Source organism: Nelumbo nucifera, chromosome 8, assembly GCF_055504915.1.
Source record: "Nelumbo nucifera cultivar China Antique chromosome 8, China Antique-T2T, whole genome shotgun sequence".
NCBI lineage: Eukaryota > Viridiplantae > Streptophyta > Magnoliopsida > Proteales > Nelumbonaceae > Nelumbo > Nelumbo nucifera.
In genome coordinates this window covers 42,910,724-42,928,663 of record NC_142656.1, presented here as the reverse complement: position 1 = coordinate 42,928,663, position 17,940 = coordinate 42,910,724, and the positions used below count along the sequence as shown (strand labels likewise).

Genomic DNA, 17,940 nt, shown 5'->3' with positions numbered 1-17,940 from the left:
TTTTATTGTTTTCTTGATGGTTATTCTGGTTAACACCAAATTCCTATTGCTCCTGAAGATCAAGAGAAAACTATATTTACATGCCCTTATGGAACATTTGCATTTAGGAGAATGCCTTTTGGTTTGTGCAATGCCCTTGCTACTTTTCAAAGATGCATGATGTCTCTATTTTCGGATTTCATTGATGATTTTATGGAGATATTTATGGATGACTTCTCTGTTTTTGGATCTTCATTCGATGCATGCTTGCATAGTTTGTCCTTGGTGCTTAAAAGATGTGAGGAATCTAACATTATCCTTAATTGGGAAAAATGTCATTTTATAGTTAGGGAATGAATTGTTTTAGGCCACAAAGTATCTTCTAAAGGTATTGAAGTGGATAGAGCTAAAATTGAATTAATTGAAAAACTTCCCCCTCCAAAATCGTTGAAAGAAGTTAGAGGTTTTTTGGGACACGCAGGTTTTTATAGAAGGTTCATTAAGGACTTTTTTAAAATTTCTAGGCCTCTAACTAATCTTTTAGTGAGGGACGCACCGTTTGTGATTGACGGTGCTTGTTTGCGTGCATTTAATTGTTTAAAAGATAAATTGATCCAAGCTCCCATAGTTTTGGCCCCCATTTGGAATTTGCCTTTTGAGATCATGTGTGATGCAAGTGATGATACTTTAGGTGTAGTTTTAGGACAAAGAATAGACAGAAAATTTCATACCATTTATTATGCAAGTAGAACCATGAATGAGGCACAAAGAAATTTACAACAACTGAAAATGAACTACTTGCTGTAATATTTGTTATTAAAAAATTTAGACCTTATTTGATCTTGTCTAAAGTGATTGTCTATACTGACCATTCTGCATTGAAGTATGTACTTGCTAAAAAATATGCAAAACCTAGGTTGATAAGATGGATTTTATTATTGTAAGAATTTGACCTAGAAATCAAAGACAAGAAAGGCATCAAAAACATGGTAGTTGATCACTTGTCTAGATTGGATTGGGAGTATGTGGAGACCATGGATGAACACCCTTTGCATGATGAATTTCCTGATGAGAAATTATGTTTTGTGCATGATAATGATGAACCGTGGTATGCTGATTTTGCTAATTTTCTTGTAGGTAATGAGTTGCCCCCTAACATTTCTTTTCATGAAAAGAAGAAATTTTTATCTGATGTAAGGCACTATCTTTGGGAGGAACCGTATCTATACAAGATTTGTGCAGATGGCATGGTGAGAAGATGCATACTAAAGGAAGAGGTACGGAGTATACTTAGTTTTTGTCATGACAAGGAAGTAGGTGGACACCATGGACCATCCAAGACGACAGCAAAGGTTTTACAAAGTGGATTTTATTGGCCTGCATTATTCAATGATGCTTATGCCTATGTAAGTGCTTGTGATCGATGCCAACGGACAGGTAATATATCAAGGAAAAATGAGATGCCCCTAAATAATATTCTTATTTGTGATATTTTTTATGTTTGGGGCATTGATTTCATGGGTCTTTTTCCAAAATCATTCAATAATGAGTATATACTTGTTGTTGTTGATTATGTGAGTAAATGGGTGGAAGCAATTGCATGTCCCATTAATGATGCTAAGGTTGTAATCAAATTCTTGAAAAAAAAATATTTTTACTAGATTTGGTACATCGAGGGCTATCATTAGTGATGGAGGTAAACACTTTTGCAATAAACAGTTTGATAATTTATTAATTAAACATGGTGTTACCCATAAGATTTTTACCCCCTATCATCCCCAAACTAGTGGACAAGTAGAAATTTCAAATAGGGAATTGAAAGGTATTTTGGAAAAGACCGTAAACTTATCTAGGAAGGATTGGTCAATGAAATTGGATGATGCACTTTGGGCCTATAGGACAGTTTTCAAAACACCCATTGGAATGTCTCCTTATAGGTTAGTGTTTGGTAAGTCTTGTCACCTCCCTGTTGAATTAGAGCATAAAGCATATTGGGCAATGAAACTGCTTAACTTTGATTTGCAAGTTGCAGGTGAACAAAGAAAGATGCAATTAAATGAACTTGAAGAATGGCGGCACCAAGCTTATGATAATTCTAGAATTTATAAAGAAAGAACCACGGCATGGCATGATGCACACATTAAAAAGAAAGAGTAAACAGTTGGAGACAATGTTATTCTTTATAATTCTAGATTAAAGCTTTTTCCCGGCAAACTAAAGTCAAGATGGAGTGGTCCATACATAGTAACTAGAGTATTTCCTCATGGTGCAATTGAAGTATCTAATGAAACTAAGGGGACTTTCAAAGTCAATGGGCAAAGGTTAAAGCCTTACATTGATGGTGGACATAATCCTTTCTTCAAGTCCACCATTCACTTGAAGGATCCATGAAAATGGAAACAGAGTCAAGCTAACGACTATAACTTAGAACTATATTTTTCATTTATGCACTTTAGGAATTCTAGTTGTTTCATGTTTCTTTATTTCCTTTTTAATTATTTGCTTTCTCTTGTTATTGTTGTTTCCTTCTTCTCTTTTGATTGATGAAAGGTAAGATGCAATTTTGGAGTCTATGGACAAGAAATTTCAGCATGTATAGCTGAAACCAAGTCCAACTCAAAAGGAAGTTTATTTCCCTTCTTTTTGCTCTTTAATTTACTTAACATTGAGGACAATGTTAAATTTAAGTTTGTGGGGGAGAAGATTGCAATTTTTTTGAAAATTTTTGTGAACCCAAGAGCATGGTATGATTGCACCAAATTTTTCGAAATATGCTTTAGCTTAAGTTTGTGATTGCTGAATTTTTCTTGATGACTAAAAGCCTATGATAAATTCTTGATTGAAATTGAATATGACTTAAAAAATGAAGATAAATTCTAATCCTGAGGATTGATTGATTCTCGTGTTTAATCTATTGTATCATGAAAGTTGAAATTCTTGAGCACATTATGCCATGATCTTGTGAATTGTGTGCAACTTGGTGAATGATTATGTGAGCTATATGGAACAATATGATGATTATGTGATATTCTAGAACTTGTTTGATTAGCCTTTGAGGCGAAATCCTAGACAACATATTATTTTGGAGATGATTTAGGCCATCTTTGGATCGTTTGAGCCTTTTCAAGCCAACCTTGATATATTTCAATCCTTAGTTTTGCACTTAATCTATCAAACCCAAAAAACCATGATCTACCCTTCAAGAGAGCTTAATTTTGCACAATGATGTTGATGAATGAAAAAAGGGAAGATGAAAAAAAGAAAAGTGTTGAGAAAGAAAGAAAAGAGGCTTCAGAAATATATCATGAGCCTAAAATTATGTGCTGAAAAGTTTATTCACTACCTAAGAAGATCAAAAGAAAAAAGTTTAGGGGTTGTAAGATGTGAAAAATAAAGAATATGGGGAAATCTGGAAAGTACATTTATATGTGCATACCCTTCTATGCTCTCTTGCTTTGTAATTCCTTATCCTTTCTTTGTTAGCCCCTACCTAGGCTTCACACTACAAGACTAATAAAGACCTATTGATCTAAAGTTTTATGATTGTCTACATTAGTGGAGAAAGACTATGAAGAGCAAGCCTATGGAATATTCAAAAATTTCGAAGATCCATTGGTTTGCATAATTTGAGCTAAGAAGCATGCAGGACACTCAAAAATTGGAAAAACACACACACACTTCAATTTTCATGATGATATTTTATTAGCATAGATTCATGATAATTCTTGGATGGTATTTTGAATGCTTTTTAAGTTATATACCTTTAACAATCTTTAAGGCATATACTTTGGAAAATCAAGATAAGCAAAGCATGATCAATTCATGAGTTTAAGTATGATTTTATTCATATTTTGATCGAGGACGATCAAAAGCTAAGTTTAGGGGTATTTGATAAGCCTATATTTGTACATATTTTCATACCTCTAACTTGATGACTTTGTACATATTTTCATACCTTGCCATGGGCTCGGCCCATTGTCCTCCCCAACCCGCTACCCGGAACGGGTTCGTAGGTGGTGACTTTTTCGTATGTCACCGCGAGTGTGGCTTCATCGCACACTCAAATGTGCTTGGGTCTTTTAGGTGAGTCTTTTTGAAACTTGTTTAGGTCTGGGTGTTGGTTGGACTCGGTGGACTTAGGTTTATCGTGGTTCTACTTAACATTCTGTGGGTTTATCGCAATTCTACTTAACATGTTGTGTGTTTATCGCGTCAGTGATGATGAACCATAAGTTCATCGCAGCATGGGGGGTTGACTGTAGGCTGCTTGTAAGTGTCTTTGTGGTGTTATTCTTGGTGTCTAAGTGCTCTTTGAGGGTCTGAGTGAGTTGACACACCTATACAAAGATAGTAACTTCTCTGGTTGTCTATGTTTCACACACGGGGTACCACCTTCCCCTCTAGTGTTTCGAGCTCATACACGTTTTCACCTATCATCTGGAGACTCTATAAGGGCCTTCCCATTTTGGGCCTAGGTTTCCCACACCAAGCTCAGGTACCATGACCTTCCTGAGTACCAAGTCAATAACTCTGAATTGGCGCTTCTTGACTCGGGCGTTATAATACCGAGCTACTCGTTGTTGGTATGTTATGGTCTGAATGTAAGCTAAGTCTCTGACTTCTTCTATTAGGTCGAGGTTGGTCCATAGATCTTCTTTGTTGGCTTCCTCATCGAATGTCTCAAACCATAAGGTTGACACTTCTATCTCTACCGGTATCACGACTTCTATCCCATATGTTAAGTTAAAGGGTGTTTCACTCGTCGTTGTCTTAATGGTGTGAGGATTGGAAAATGGCTCACTTGCCACTTGGGCTAGAAATGGAGTCGCCACCCTTCAGATATGAAATTGGAGGTGATGGGACCTCTAAGATCAACATCAGAAAGCATGTTCAGTTTAATAGTGACTCCGAAGCCTAGGCACCAGCTACACTGATCCGGGTTAGACCCGAATGGGTGAGGGATGGGGTTAGGCACCCCTCTCCCGGGTCCGATAGGTGGGGCCCATATAGTATCCCAAAATAGGCAGAATTACAATCACAAGAATATAATTACTTCATCAATCCACACATATTAATATAAAAGGAAAATAACTAATTAACATCAAGAGAGATCTAAATTTGTGCCTAACAAAGGAAAATGAGAATCACTAATTAATCAAGAAATGAACTAACAATAATACAGACAAAAAATAATAGGATCGATAAAACCAGGATTCTTCTTCTAAATGAATGATGGATTCAACTAAAAAAATGGATTTGTCATGTTGGTACCAAGAGTTACAAGAGTTGGATTAACCCAGTCTCTCTCCTCCCATCTACAGATGTTGAAAAACCCAATGAGAAAATAATCTCACAAATAAAACCAGACATGGATGGAGCAAGGAGTGTTACCAGATTAAAATATGGCCTGAGAACAATCGGTGAACGGGGAGTTGAAGCTGCCCTTAATCTTCTTCCTCTTCGAATGGTAAAGATTTGGAGATAGTGTTGAAGAGGAGAGCGATTTCGCTTAAAGTTGAGGGAAATCTAGCTTGGAACGGTCGATGATGAACAGGGGTGAGAAACTGGTCTTCTACGGCTTTGAGTGGTCCATCCTCGAACAAGGATGGTCTCTTTGGATGTTAATTCGTTATCCGACCTGGTTGGGATTTCATTAACCGGGAGATTTAGATAGGTTTAATTACGGGTAGTATGCCATTATTCGAACCAGAAAAGCGAACCAGAACGAAGAGATCAACCAATAGCGAGTTCGAATAAGAATTGGGGAAGAGCTTCATCGCTGAAACTGCTCGTCGCCGCTAGTTTGGGTTCTGTCGCCAAGAGGAAGAAGATGAGCAGTATTTTTCTCCCAATCGAAAAAGAGAGGAAGAGGAAGGAAAAAAGGAGGAGGATGAAGGAAAAGAAGAAAAGAGATAAAGAATCAAGAGAGGGAGCATGGATGGGCAGAGAATCAAGAGAGGGAGCGAGTTGCAGCAGTGGTGGTGAGAGAATGAGAGAGAGAATGCAAAGGGGAAAGAAGAAGAAGGAGAAGATAGAGAAGTAGAAGAAAGAAGATGGAGAGGGGTGTCGCCGCCGCTTTGTGTCTGGGTTAGAATGGGGAAGTAGAGGAATAGTGGATTCCGTTGTCCACTTCTCCCATTCGGGTGAATGAGGATATTGTTGAATTTACTTGGGAGGCAGGAGCAATTTCATAATTTTTGGGAATTTGAGGGGCATTTTTTGTAATTTTAAAAAAGTATAGTCAAACCAGGTCAAAGGATGATTAAACTGGGGTTCTAGATGGATGGCTGAGATTTTGGGTAAAAAATGGAGGGTTGAGATGGGTCTGACCACTGAGAGTATGTTTGCGTGTGTGAGCTAGCAAGATTGACCGAAATGGAATCTTTTTGGATGGAAGGGTAAATGAGGGTATTTTTGGTTGAAATCTTATAGGATGGGGTTTTCGAAAATTCTGAATTGATTGGTGGGGTCAGATTAGGCCAACTGGGCCTAGATTGGGCAGATTTGGAAAGGGCTCGATTCGATTAATTTAGGGGCTCGAAATAGAATCTATGCTCGATGAAGGGGTAAACGAAGGTAGTTTTAGGCGAAATTTCATAGGGTAGGGTTTTTGGGCAGTCTGATGTGATTGGAAAGGTTTGATTGGTTTAGACATGTACGGATCAAAGGAAATGATATCGGCTAAGCTCCCTGAGTCGACCAGGGCATCATTGTGCAGATATTGTATTCTACGTGTGTCATCTTTCATGAAGTAGATTACCTCTTCTCTACGGGGGCATTTTGGTGGGTTGTCACTGTCATGCTCAAGTTCTCTAACCGAGCTCTTCCCGGGTGAAGTAGTAGAACCAGCTACTATGGACCCTCTAGTGATCATGTTGATGATGAAGGAAGGGTTAGGATACATCATATGGATGGCCGAACCATGCTAGGTGATTGGGTGAAATTTCAAAAATTTCGTAATCCTTCTGAGAATCCAATTCCCTATGTTTTGAAAAACTGCATTTTTCTTGGATCCATCTTACACTGAACCAAACCAGATTTGAATCCAAACAAAAATGGAGATGTATACTTGATACAAATGCCACAAATGTAGATCCCAAGGTGGATGTTCATGCCCATATCAGTCCAAAAACTAGCTTCCACTGAAGATGGTGCAGCTTTGATCTTGAAGCTAGTTTAGCAACGCAATTTTCAGCAAAACTACAATCCAATTGCTTGGATCGAGCTGGGGAGGTGAGCACGAAATTTCTCTAAATTTTTCTTGCAAAAATCCAAGAAAGAACTGGTCTTTATTAGTCCCAAAAGTTGTAGTCGAACAAAGGTTTCTTGGAAGACAAAAGAATAAGAGAGAGAGCAGAATTGACAGGTGTTGTAGATCAGTTCGCCCTCTTTTTCTTTTATCTCTTTATGGAGCATTTCTCCTAATCAAATTAGGAGATTATCCAAATCTTTATTTGGATCTAGACTCTATTAAGAGAGAAGCCTCATACTCTTAAGAGGATAGGTAGGTGCTCCATATCCATTTCCAAACCCAGATTTGCCCCATGTCACATGACAACTTAAGCTGTCATGTGACATCTTAATTAATTGTATTAATTATGGGCTTTAGGCCCATCAGATATAAGGCTCACGACCCAAGAGTGTTGCTTGGCCAATTTAGGCCTGATTTGTATGACGTGGGACCCCACAATGACCTCACATAAGTCTACATGGGTTTGCCCAACCTCTGTGAAAAGGCCTGGCCAAATTCACTACTAAGCACAGTGAACCCCTGAGCACATCACTATGAGCTCAAAATGGACCCAACTTTAAACTTAAATGATCCTTGAATTCAATCATCCTATGAAGACCCAAGGATAAAGAACTTATGTAAGATAAAGCCCATCAAGTAATCAGCCCTATAATGGTCTCATACACTTAACCTCTCAACCCATAATGATCAAACACTGCTCGACAGGTCATAACTCTACACCTTGATGCTTTAAGGGCATCATTTTAGGGGTATTCTCGGCCTTAGAATAGTCAAAGTATGCCCTTTTCCCAGTTAAATTCAATGTTGTGACCTTTGAGGGCGCCTTTTAACATAAGTCAAAGTAGGCCTTAGAGTAGTCAAAGTGTGCTACTGTATTAGCATGCTCCCCTCTCCATAGCAAACCTTAGGGCGCCTTTTAACCTATTCTTTTCATCCTTAACAAACCCTAGCCGCCCTTAGCTATTTAATCTCCACCCCCACCTCTTTTAATCTCCACCATCCATTCTAGGGAACTATCTTTGTAGTTTTTAAACCCTAGGGTGCCACCTAACTGCTAATCTTCACCATTCAAACCCTAACCACTAGATCTTAGCCCTCTATTCCTTCTTCTATCTCAGCCATCCACTCTAGGGCACCACCCACCTCTTTTAATCTCCACTTTTCAACCCTAGGTGCCTCAATCCCCTCCATTCATTTCTAGGCGCCCAAATCTTAGCCCAACATAATATTGGGCGCCCTCTTCTTTTCTTCTCAGCCCTAGGATCACCCCAGAATCACCCTAACCCTCCATTAGAAACCCTAGGGCACCCATAACTTTGCTTTAACCCAATTGCCACCCCCTCTTTCTCTTTATTCCCAATTGTGTCCACCCTTCTCTATAAAAAGGACCCTAGGGGCCTTGGAGAAGCGGTTGGTCAATTCACCCAGTTCACAAGACTAAGGTTTCTTGAGGAGTTCAAGGGTTGTAGAATGGAAGGATGCCCAGATCTTGTCAGGAGGGGCTCCTACAAGCTGTTCAGCCAATCTACAACTACCGCCACTGGATCTGATCAACCATCCTTTTATTTTCTTTATTTTCTTTATTTTCTTTCATATTATTTTTATTTCAGCAATCTTTTAGATTTAATTTCTGTTCGTTTGTGTGTTTTGTAGATCCGAGTTCGTCCAGTTCAAGGCTAAGGTATCTCGAGGGGTTTGAGGGCTGAAGAAGGGAATAACGCCTAGATCTTGTCAGGAGGGGTTCCTAAAAGTTGTCCAGTCAATCTACAACTACTGCCACTACATCCGAATTTTGCATCACTTTTATTTATTTCTTTTGTTGATTTCAATGTTCTTTTATTCCTGAATTTCGATTATTGTCTTGTTTAATTCTGAACCTTTAATTTCACCGTTAATAAATTTTATATTCTTATTTTTTGCAATCCCCAATTCCATTTTCTTTTTATTTGTTTGGAACGAGAAAATAATAATTTTTTCCTCGCTTCCTTGTAGGTTCGACACCTTCCTTACCACGTACTACGTTGTTTAAGGTTACATGAGGATTGGAAAAAGTTATAAATCTCTATATTGGTGTTCTGAAGTGGTTAATGACATGCTTCCGGAGACATCAAGTTTTTGGTGTCGTTGCCAGGGATGCAACGGAGAAAAATTTTTATTTGCTTTATTCAGATCTGTTTCATTATTTTTTTTATTTTTGTTTGATTACTTGATCTGTAATCTCATTTTAATTCTTGTTTCTCTTTGATTTTGCAGGACGTAATAGCAAAGGGTGGGGTACTGGAGCATTGGCAGACTGATGAAAAAAAGAGAAGAGAAGAGAAATTGGATTGCGTTTCAGGTGTAGTCATCCCATTTCATTCTTGATGTTTTATTTTTTATTTTCAAACTCTTTTTACTTTTTTTAGTAGAATAGTAATTTTTGAAAACTTTTTAATTTTTTTTAGATTCGATTTATATTTTTTTTAGTGTTATTTCTCTTTTGTTTTGTTTCTAGATCTATTTTTCTTTACTTTAATTCCTTGTTCGAATTTCTATTTTCTTAGGTTTATTTTTTTCAAATAAAAAAAATCATTTATTCTATTTTACTTTTTATTGCCGCATAATTTTCTTTTGTTTATTTTATTTTTGGTTTAATTTTTAGAATAGCAATTTTCTTGTTAGAATTTATTTTGGTAGTTGTTAAAATTTTTAGCATAATTATTTCTTTTATTTTCTATTTGTTATAATTAATTGTTGCCTTATTTAACTTCCTTTTTTAGTTATTTAATTGAATGATTAACCGTTAAATAGGAAATTGTTTAAATTTTAAAATTTGAGTTTAAATTAAAATTTTAATTTGAATCTGAATTTAACTTTGAATTCGAATTTGAATTTGAATTTAAATTTCAAAATTTGAATTTCAAAAAAAACAAGAAAAGAAAATTTTAAAAAAATTAAGAAAAGAAAAATAAAAAAATAAAAAAATTAATTAATATTTCAAAATTTTTGCATTTGCAGTCCAACATTTAGGGTTTGATATTCTAGAGCATGCATCATATAGGTTTATTTAATTGCTAAAATTATTTTGTTAGTTGTGAATGTGTTAGGTTTTCTTTTTATTTTAATTGTTCCTTTTGCTTAATTAGGTTGCTTTATTATTTTATGTTATATTGTTGAATTGCATTTTAGAGATAATTGTTCATGCATTGTAATTAGTTGCATTTGTTGTGTTTATTTTGTCTTTCTGTTAATCAATTTAAGGGCATCCAACTTAAATAAGATAAGGTGAGGATTTCATCACCCTTCCTTGGCCCAAAAATCACCACCCTTCACATGCGGTTTACCCTAAACCCTAATTTAAAATTTGGATAGCAAGATCCTTTAGGGAAGCTTCACATTTGGTTCAAAAGTGTGTTGAATCTTAGGGAAACTTGTGATTACTTTCCATAATCGGCGGTTGGTGTCTAAGGAAAGAGGTTATAACAAAATAAGAGAAAATGAGTTCAATGGTCAGAGTGTGTGGAATGAGAAACTACTTCCAACCTGAGCCACAAATAGATTAGAACCAGCTTTTGGTACTTGTTTGAGGAGACTGGATCTACTCCTCACTCAGGGCGCCTCACATGCACATCCTATCATGTATTGGGAACATTTTCTGTACTTTTAAGTTATTATTCATGGGATTGCTTTTCACGAATGGGTGTCTCACAGGTACATCCACCGTGTATTGGGAACATTTCCTGTGAAATATACATATTATATATAAAATTTCTTATATATAAAATTTCAGCTTTAATCCATCAAATCATTTTTAATTTCCAAGCATCCAGCCTTCGCTTCTTAGACTTGAATCTTTATCATTCACACCAGGAGAATCATTCACAAAACCAATCCAAACTGACTCAAACCGACCAGGTTGGGGTTTTACTTAGTATTGGTCGATTTCGGTTTCATTTCTAGGTAAAAAGACCAGGTCGGATCGGTTGGAAAAACACCAATAAACCAACCCAACCCGACCCGTAACAGCCCTACCGGTATTTCTCCTCCAGCTTTTGGTACTTGTTTGAGGAGACTGAATCTGCTCCTCACCCAGGGCACCTCACACACACATCCTATCATGTATTGGGAACATTTTCCGTACTTTTAAGTTATTATTCATGGGAAATGTTCTCAATGCACAGTGGATGTACATATGAGGCGCCCAAGTGTGAGGAGCAAATCCCGTCTCTTGTTTGAGAGGTGATGGGATTGCTTTTCACGAATGGGCATCTCACAGGCACATCCACCGTGTATTGAGAACATTTCCTGTGAATTATAACTAATAACAATAAGTACGGGAGATTGTTCCAAATGCATGATAAGATGTGCGTGTGAGGCGCCTGTGAGGCGCCAGGTGTGAGAGGTGATAAGATCTATTCTTCACAGAGCAGGCTTCACACCGACCTCACAGCACGTTATTGCCGTGCATATAGAGCATCTTCCCATATTATAAGTGCAGATATTCCATGTACATGGATGATACGTGCTGTGAGGACGGAATGAGGCGCGCTTTTCAGGTGCGGATCCGAACTCGTTTGAGAGAATGAGATGGCTTTCACACAGCGGCTCCTGACGTTTCATGAGTGAGCTGAGGAACTCAGAGAATCCCCCACATCGAGTTTAATAAAAGCTAGTCGGGACCCTTGCTTTGTTAAGCCGCCAAATTATTGCACGCTATCTTCACAACACAAGTTGCATCCTTAATGAGTGGTCAAGTATGATATTATTTTCTATTCATTTTCTTTATTAATTTTATTAACTTGTATTATATTTAAATAGAAAATAAATGAATTTTAAAATTAGTGAAAAATATTAACATAAATTTATAATTACTTTTAAGTGAAATTTAAATGGATTTCAAGTGAAAAATAAATGAATTTTAAAATTAGTGAAAAATATTAACATAAATTATAATTACTTTTAAGTGAAATTTTAAAATCAGTGTTTTGATCCTTCCACAGTTTGATGGTCGAATTGTTTAAACCATCACCTGGCCATGATTTTGGGTATAGTTTTCCTCAAACCGAGGGTTTGATAAAAAAATGTTCAATCTAGGCAATTAAACCATTGGCCCATTCAACCCAATCATTTGGTTACGGGTTGCACACTAAATATATAACCAAATTTCTAGAGGTGATAACTTTGCATTCAATTGCCTAATTAGAGTAATATTTATATGATTTGGGGTAATCTTTGAAGACATGTTCATATGTATAGAAAGTGCCTTGTGTTGCTATTTATTCCAACCCCACTCCCTTTTGGCCTTGATGTTGGTGCTCTTGGTCTGAACATACATAAATGCACATTATTTCAAGACATATTCATACGTATAGAATATAATATGCATTATTTTTATTGATATAACACATATTCATACATACATACATAAATGCTAATTTATTATGGTTTCACTTATTTGACTTAAAGGGTCAAATCAGTGACTCCCTACCCGAAGGGAAAAACAGCTCAACCTTAGTAAAATCAATATTATTAAATGTTACTATCTTTTATTATTTTCAATTTTTGAATAGATTATAAGTTATAATATTTATTAGTAATAATGATTATTTGATTATAGGATTAATAATTAATAATATAAATATTTGTAAATATTAAATTATTTTTACACAATTAATAAACCAACCGTGTTTGTCGCTCGAAACTAACCTTTCGGTGAAAGTTTGTTTGGTAGCTTTTCCTAAACGGCTCAGTCAATTCAAACTCAATCAATGCACAATCCCTTCCAAACAGGCTCCCCCGGATTGCAGATCCGGTACTCCATATGGCTCTACCCTGGGTCACAGCGACTCTCCGCTCAAGCCAATCTGGTTCACTTGGTGGGGCCAGGTTCGACATAAGCAGCAATGTCTGGATCATTTGATCAGAAATCTATCAATCCCAGATATTAATGGCTTGGAATTCAATGTCTGGATCATAAGCAACATTGTCTGACTTGTTTGACTCAAATGGTCAAACCAGTGACCCACTACCGAAGGCAAAAACAATTCAACCTTAACAAAATCAATATTATTAAATGTTACTATCTTTTATTATTTTCAATTTTTGAATAGATTATAAATTATAATATTTATTAGTAATGATTAATTGATTATAGGATTAATAATTAATAAAATAACTATTTGTAAATGTTAAATTATTTTTACACAATTAATAAACCAACCGTGTTTGTCACACGATTTTAATCTTAGATGGCATATAGTCCCTAACCAGCGTTTTCAATCTTCTTTGCCTGGTGAATAAAATAAGTTCTATGATGATATCTTTCTATGGGTAGGTTAAGTATTTTAAGGGACAGGTGTGATAAATTTTTCTAAGTGGGCTAGGTTTTTCTAAGAGTGCAAATAGATTTATGTTCACTGTTGTGGTTAGGTTTAAATTTAGGTAGGTTTAGAAGATGGGTTGATGGGAAAGTGTGCATCGGAAATAATTAAGCATGGGAAAGAAAAATTTCATAATTGTTAAGTGCTCTTTGTAATATATAGATATAGGTTCTGGTTTAATATATAGATATAGATCCGGAACACCCTGAAGTCACATTTGATACAAACCAACAAAACAGAAATAGGCAATGTTTTAAAACCATTTTTAACGAGAACCACTTTGGCCACCAGTTTTTTGGTTAATGGTTTGACCATTCAGTCTAAGCATATGGCCTGTTCTAATTTAAAGAAAAATAAAAATAATCAAAACAAAAAAAAAGCCAAGAACTGTTGTCTAGATTGAACGGATAGATAGTTCGACCACCTGGATCAACGGATCATTGACCAAATCAACGGTTTTTTAGCAAAGAAACAATTTGGGGGTGACATAAAACTGGTTGCTTGAATGATTTGCAGGCCAAACAATCTAACCATCCAGATCAATGATCATTTAAAAACCATGATAATTGGTTTAGAAAAGCCAATAAAATCTGTTGATCAAAACACATTACTAGCCACATTCCCCCAGTGCAGTGGCACATTGGGACCATCTATGATACTCACGAAACTAACCTTTCGGTGAAACTATGTTAGGTAGCTTTTCCTAAACGGCTTAGTAAATTCAAACTCAACCAACGCATAATCCCTTCCAAACAGGCTCCCCCGGATTGCAGATCCACTACTCCATATGGCTCTACCCCGGGTCACAACGACTCGGTGCTCAAGCCAGCCTGGTTCAGGTTCGACATAAGCAGCATTGTTTGGGTCATCTGATCTGAAATCTATCAATCCCAGATATTAATGGCTTGGAATTCAATGACTTGACCCTTGCTTTATGTTTTGTAGAACCCAATGAGCTTGAGGATTGTGTCAGTGCCGACCGAGTAGTCTCTCAAGTCACAGTGCCTAAGAACTAGAGCCGGTCTAGTGCAATTAGGAATAATCAGATTTGGGTTAAAAAATACCATCCCGTTTATCCGGTTTGGTCTGGCATATGATCCATTAGAACAAGTGGATAGGTTGATAATAGTACTTCAAATCGATAGGATCAAATTTAATAAAGGTATATCCAAAATTGATTTATTAATATTTGAATTCAAATCAAATATTATCTGGATCAGACCAGATTAGAGTATTCGATTTCATTAATAAATAAAACAATTCAAACCACTTCTAATGTTCTACATAAAGTACATATTAATTTTATGCAAATAGTTATAGAAGCAGTATGCTTTGTTTGGAAGAGAAATAAATGAACAAAACATAATGTTCCGATACTCTGGTTCGTAAAATCTAAAATAAAATTAAATAAGAATTTACATTTTTTACATTTGCACTTTCATACATATATATTAGTGTAAATGAATTTACACTACAATCAAACACAACCTTAGTGAAGTAGCATGCCTTGTTTGGAGGAGAAATTTAGGTGCTTGGTTCAAAGTATGTATTTGATACAGGGAATATCAAGCATGACTATTACTTTTTAAGGTCACCAATATGCAAAACCCTGAGAGTTAAGACATCTAGCCACTTTTGAATGGACCATTTTTCTAGAGAAGTACTGGTTCAATTCTCAAAAGCTGGCTTTATTTTTATTTTTTATGTTTTACTTTTTGCTTTTTTACAATCCATTCCATTCCACCTCAAATTTGGAAAATTATTTTTCCAAATGTACAGCTCCCTCTATAAACACCATCCCTCGTATGGATTTGACATCTTTTCCCCCATGACACTAATCCGAACTGTATGATCGAATTATGATACTATTGGGTCACTTGGATGTTTTTGATATTCTTCAAAAATAAATAAACTGTCGATGTAGCAAGGTGCCAATCAGCCGATTGATAAGGTTTCCTGCTAATTGTAGTGAAGACTTGGGGTTGAATCCCACTTGCACCTGGGTTGGGGGATTACCTCCGTTGTGTAGCCCTTCAAAAGATGTCAAAAAATAAATAAAAAAATAAGCTACTAATGTATACAAAATTCAGCAATCCAATATTTCCTTTCGTTTGAGGGCCTTGAAGAAGGGCATACACCGGTCCGCGGATTTGGACATGAACCTGCTAAGGGCGGCTATTCTACCAGCAAGCCATTGTACATCTTTGTGGGTTCGGGGGGATTGCATGTCGACGATGGCCTATATTTTCTTTGGGTTTTTCTCAATCCCCCTTTGAGTCACCATGAACCCTAAGACTTTACCCGAGCCAACCCCGAAAGCACATTTGGTCGGGTTCAGCTTCATCTTATACTTCCTGAGGGTATTGAAGACTTCCTTTAGGTCGGCAAAGTGCTGCTCGGCCTTCTTGCTCTTCACTAGCATGTCGTCGACGTATGCCTCTAGGTTTCGACTGAGCTGATCGTTGAACACCTCATTCACCTGCCGTTGCATCGACAAGTTGGTGGATCCTTGGTAGAGGAAAGTTGTCTTTGGGGCAGACCTTGTTTAGGTCGGTGAAGTCGATGCATACTCTCCACTTCCCGTTGGCTTTTTTCACCATTACTACATTGGCCAGCCAGCCGGGATACTTGACCTCGCGAATGAAGCTGGCGTCGAGTAGCTTTTGTACTTCATCTGCAATTACCTTCCACCGTTCTGTTGCGAAACTCCTCTTCCTCTACTTGACAAGTCGGTAGCGGGGGTCGGCGTTCAAACGATGTGATGACTTCGGGGTTGATCTCCGGCATATTTGCTGCTGACCAGGCAAATACATCGACGTGGTCTCTCAGTAGTTGTACAAGCTCTTCTCGGAGGTGGTCATTTAAGAGAGAGCCGACCTGGACTGTCCTCTCGGGGTCTCCTTCGTTAAGTGGTACCTAGATGAAGTCTTTGAGAAGTTGGTCGCGTTGTGTCCTCACCTCATCTCGGAAGTCATAAGCTTTTGTCATTTGTGCTTCTACGGCCGACTGTGGTCCTCGGCAGGAGGGCAGGTAGCACTGCCACGTAGTTCTTTGATCTCCGTGTGCTACCCCTATAGCATATTCAGTGGGGAACTTCATAGCGAGATGGAATGTGGAGACTGCGGTTTGCAGAGCATTAAGGGTCGGCCTACCAAGGATGGCATTGTACAAAGAGGGGCAACGAACCACAGTGAAGTCCACCATGGTCGTCGCAGTAACGTCACCATCTCCAATCAGTAGGGGAAGAGTTATCCTCCCAAAGGGCAGGAGGGACTCCCTAGAGAATCCCATTAGGGGAGTGTTGACGGGGGAGAGGCGCTCTTTGTCAATGTCGAGCTTTTCAAACGCGTCCTCGAAGAGTACATCGGCGGAGCTACCCATGTCAACCAGGACTCGTATTATCTCGAGGTTGGCCACCTCGGCCATGATGACCAAGGCGTCTTCATGCGGGGTCTGAACCCCCTGGAGGTCATCGTCGGTGAACGTGATGGTCTGGTCATGCTTATTCTTGTGCCCCCGGTTGTCGATCTCGCATAGTCGCGCATACTTTTTGTGCCTCGAGCTACTCTCCCCTCCTGCAGCGATTCCACCTGATATGGCTTGGATCACACCAATAGGGGGGAGCTCAGGGCAGGGGTCGAGCATCCTCCGTGCACTGTTCTTCTTGTATCGGCTTCTCACTCTTGATGAATCCGCCGTGGTATTCGCGTCTGATTAGGTCTTCAATGTGGTTGCGCAGGTCGAAACAGTTCTCCGTGTCGTGGCCATGATCTCTACGGAACTCGCAATATTTGTCATGATTCCTCTTGTTGCTTTGCGTTTTCATCTTCTTGGGCCAACGAACATAGTTACGGTCGCGGATTTGCATCAGGACTTCAGGTCGTGGCATATTGAGCGGCGTAAAGTTTCGATAGATCGGCGGGGGTGTCTGTGGTCTGCAATCGGGTCGACGGTCTTGCTTCTTATGGTCACGATCTGATCTTTCTGACTTTCGCTCCTCCGTATATCTCCTCCTCTTGTCGGGTCTCTCTTCCTCATCCCGTAGTTGTGTTTGTGCTTCTTTTGCGTTGATATACTTCTGTGCATGGCTCATCACCGCGGCCAGGGTTTGCGGAGGGTTTTTGGAGATGGAAAAGTTGAAAGGGGATGGGTGGAGACCATGCTGGATAGCAGTGACAGCCACGAACTGGTTCAGGTTTCTAACCTGTAGTGCTTCCTTGTTGAATATGGCCAGGTAGTCCCTGAGGGATTCATTTTGTCGTACCTGCATGAGGCTAGCCGAGGTCTTCCAATGCTTTTGAATCACTGTGGACTAAGCACGAAACTGGGTCTCTAGCTGCTCCCACAACG

At 38.1% G+C, this 17,940-nt stretch overlaps 1 protein-coding gene across 1 annotated transcript; it reads right to left on the bottom strand.

The window, feature by feature from the left end:
* Nucleotides 1–16,506: 16,506 nt before the first annotated feature.
* LOC148789946 (uncharacterized) lies at nucleotides 16,507–16,971 on the bottom strand. Its single transcript, XM_088893824.1, has one exon. The coding sequence runs from the start codon at nucleotides 16,969–16,971 to the stop codon at nucleotides 16,507–16,509; it is 465 nt and encodes a 154-aa protein (XP_088749950.1).
* Between the last annotated feature and the right edge of the window lie 969 nt (nucleotides 16,972–17,940).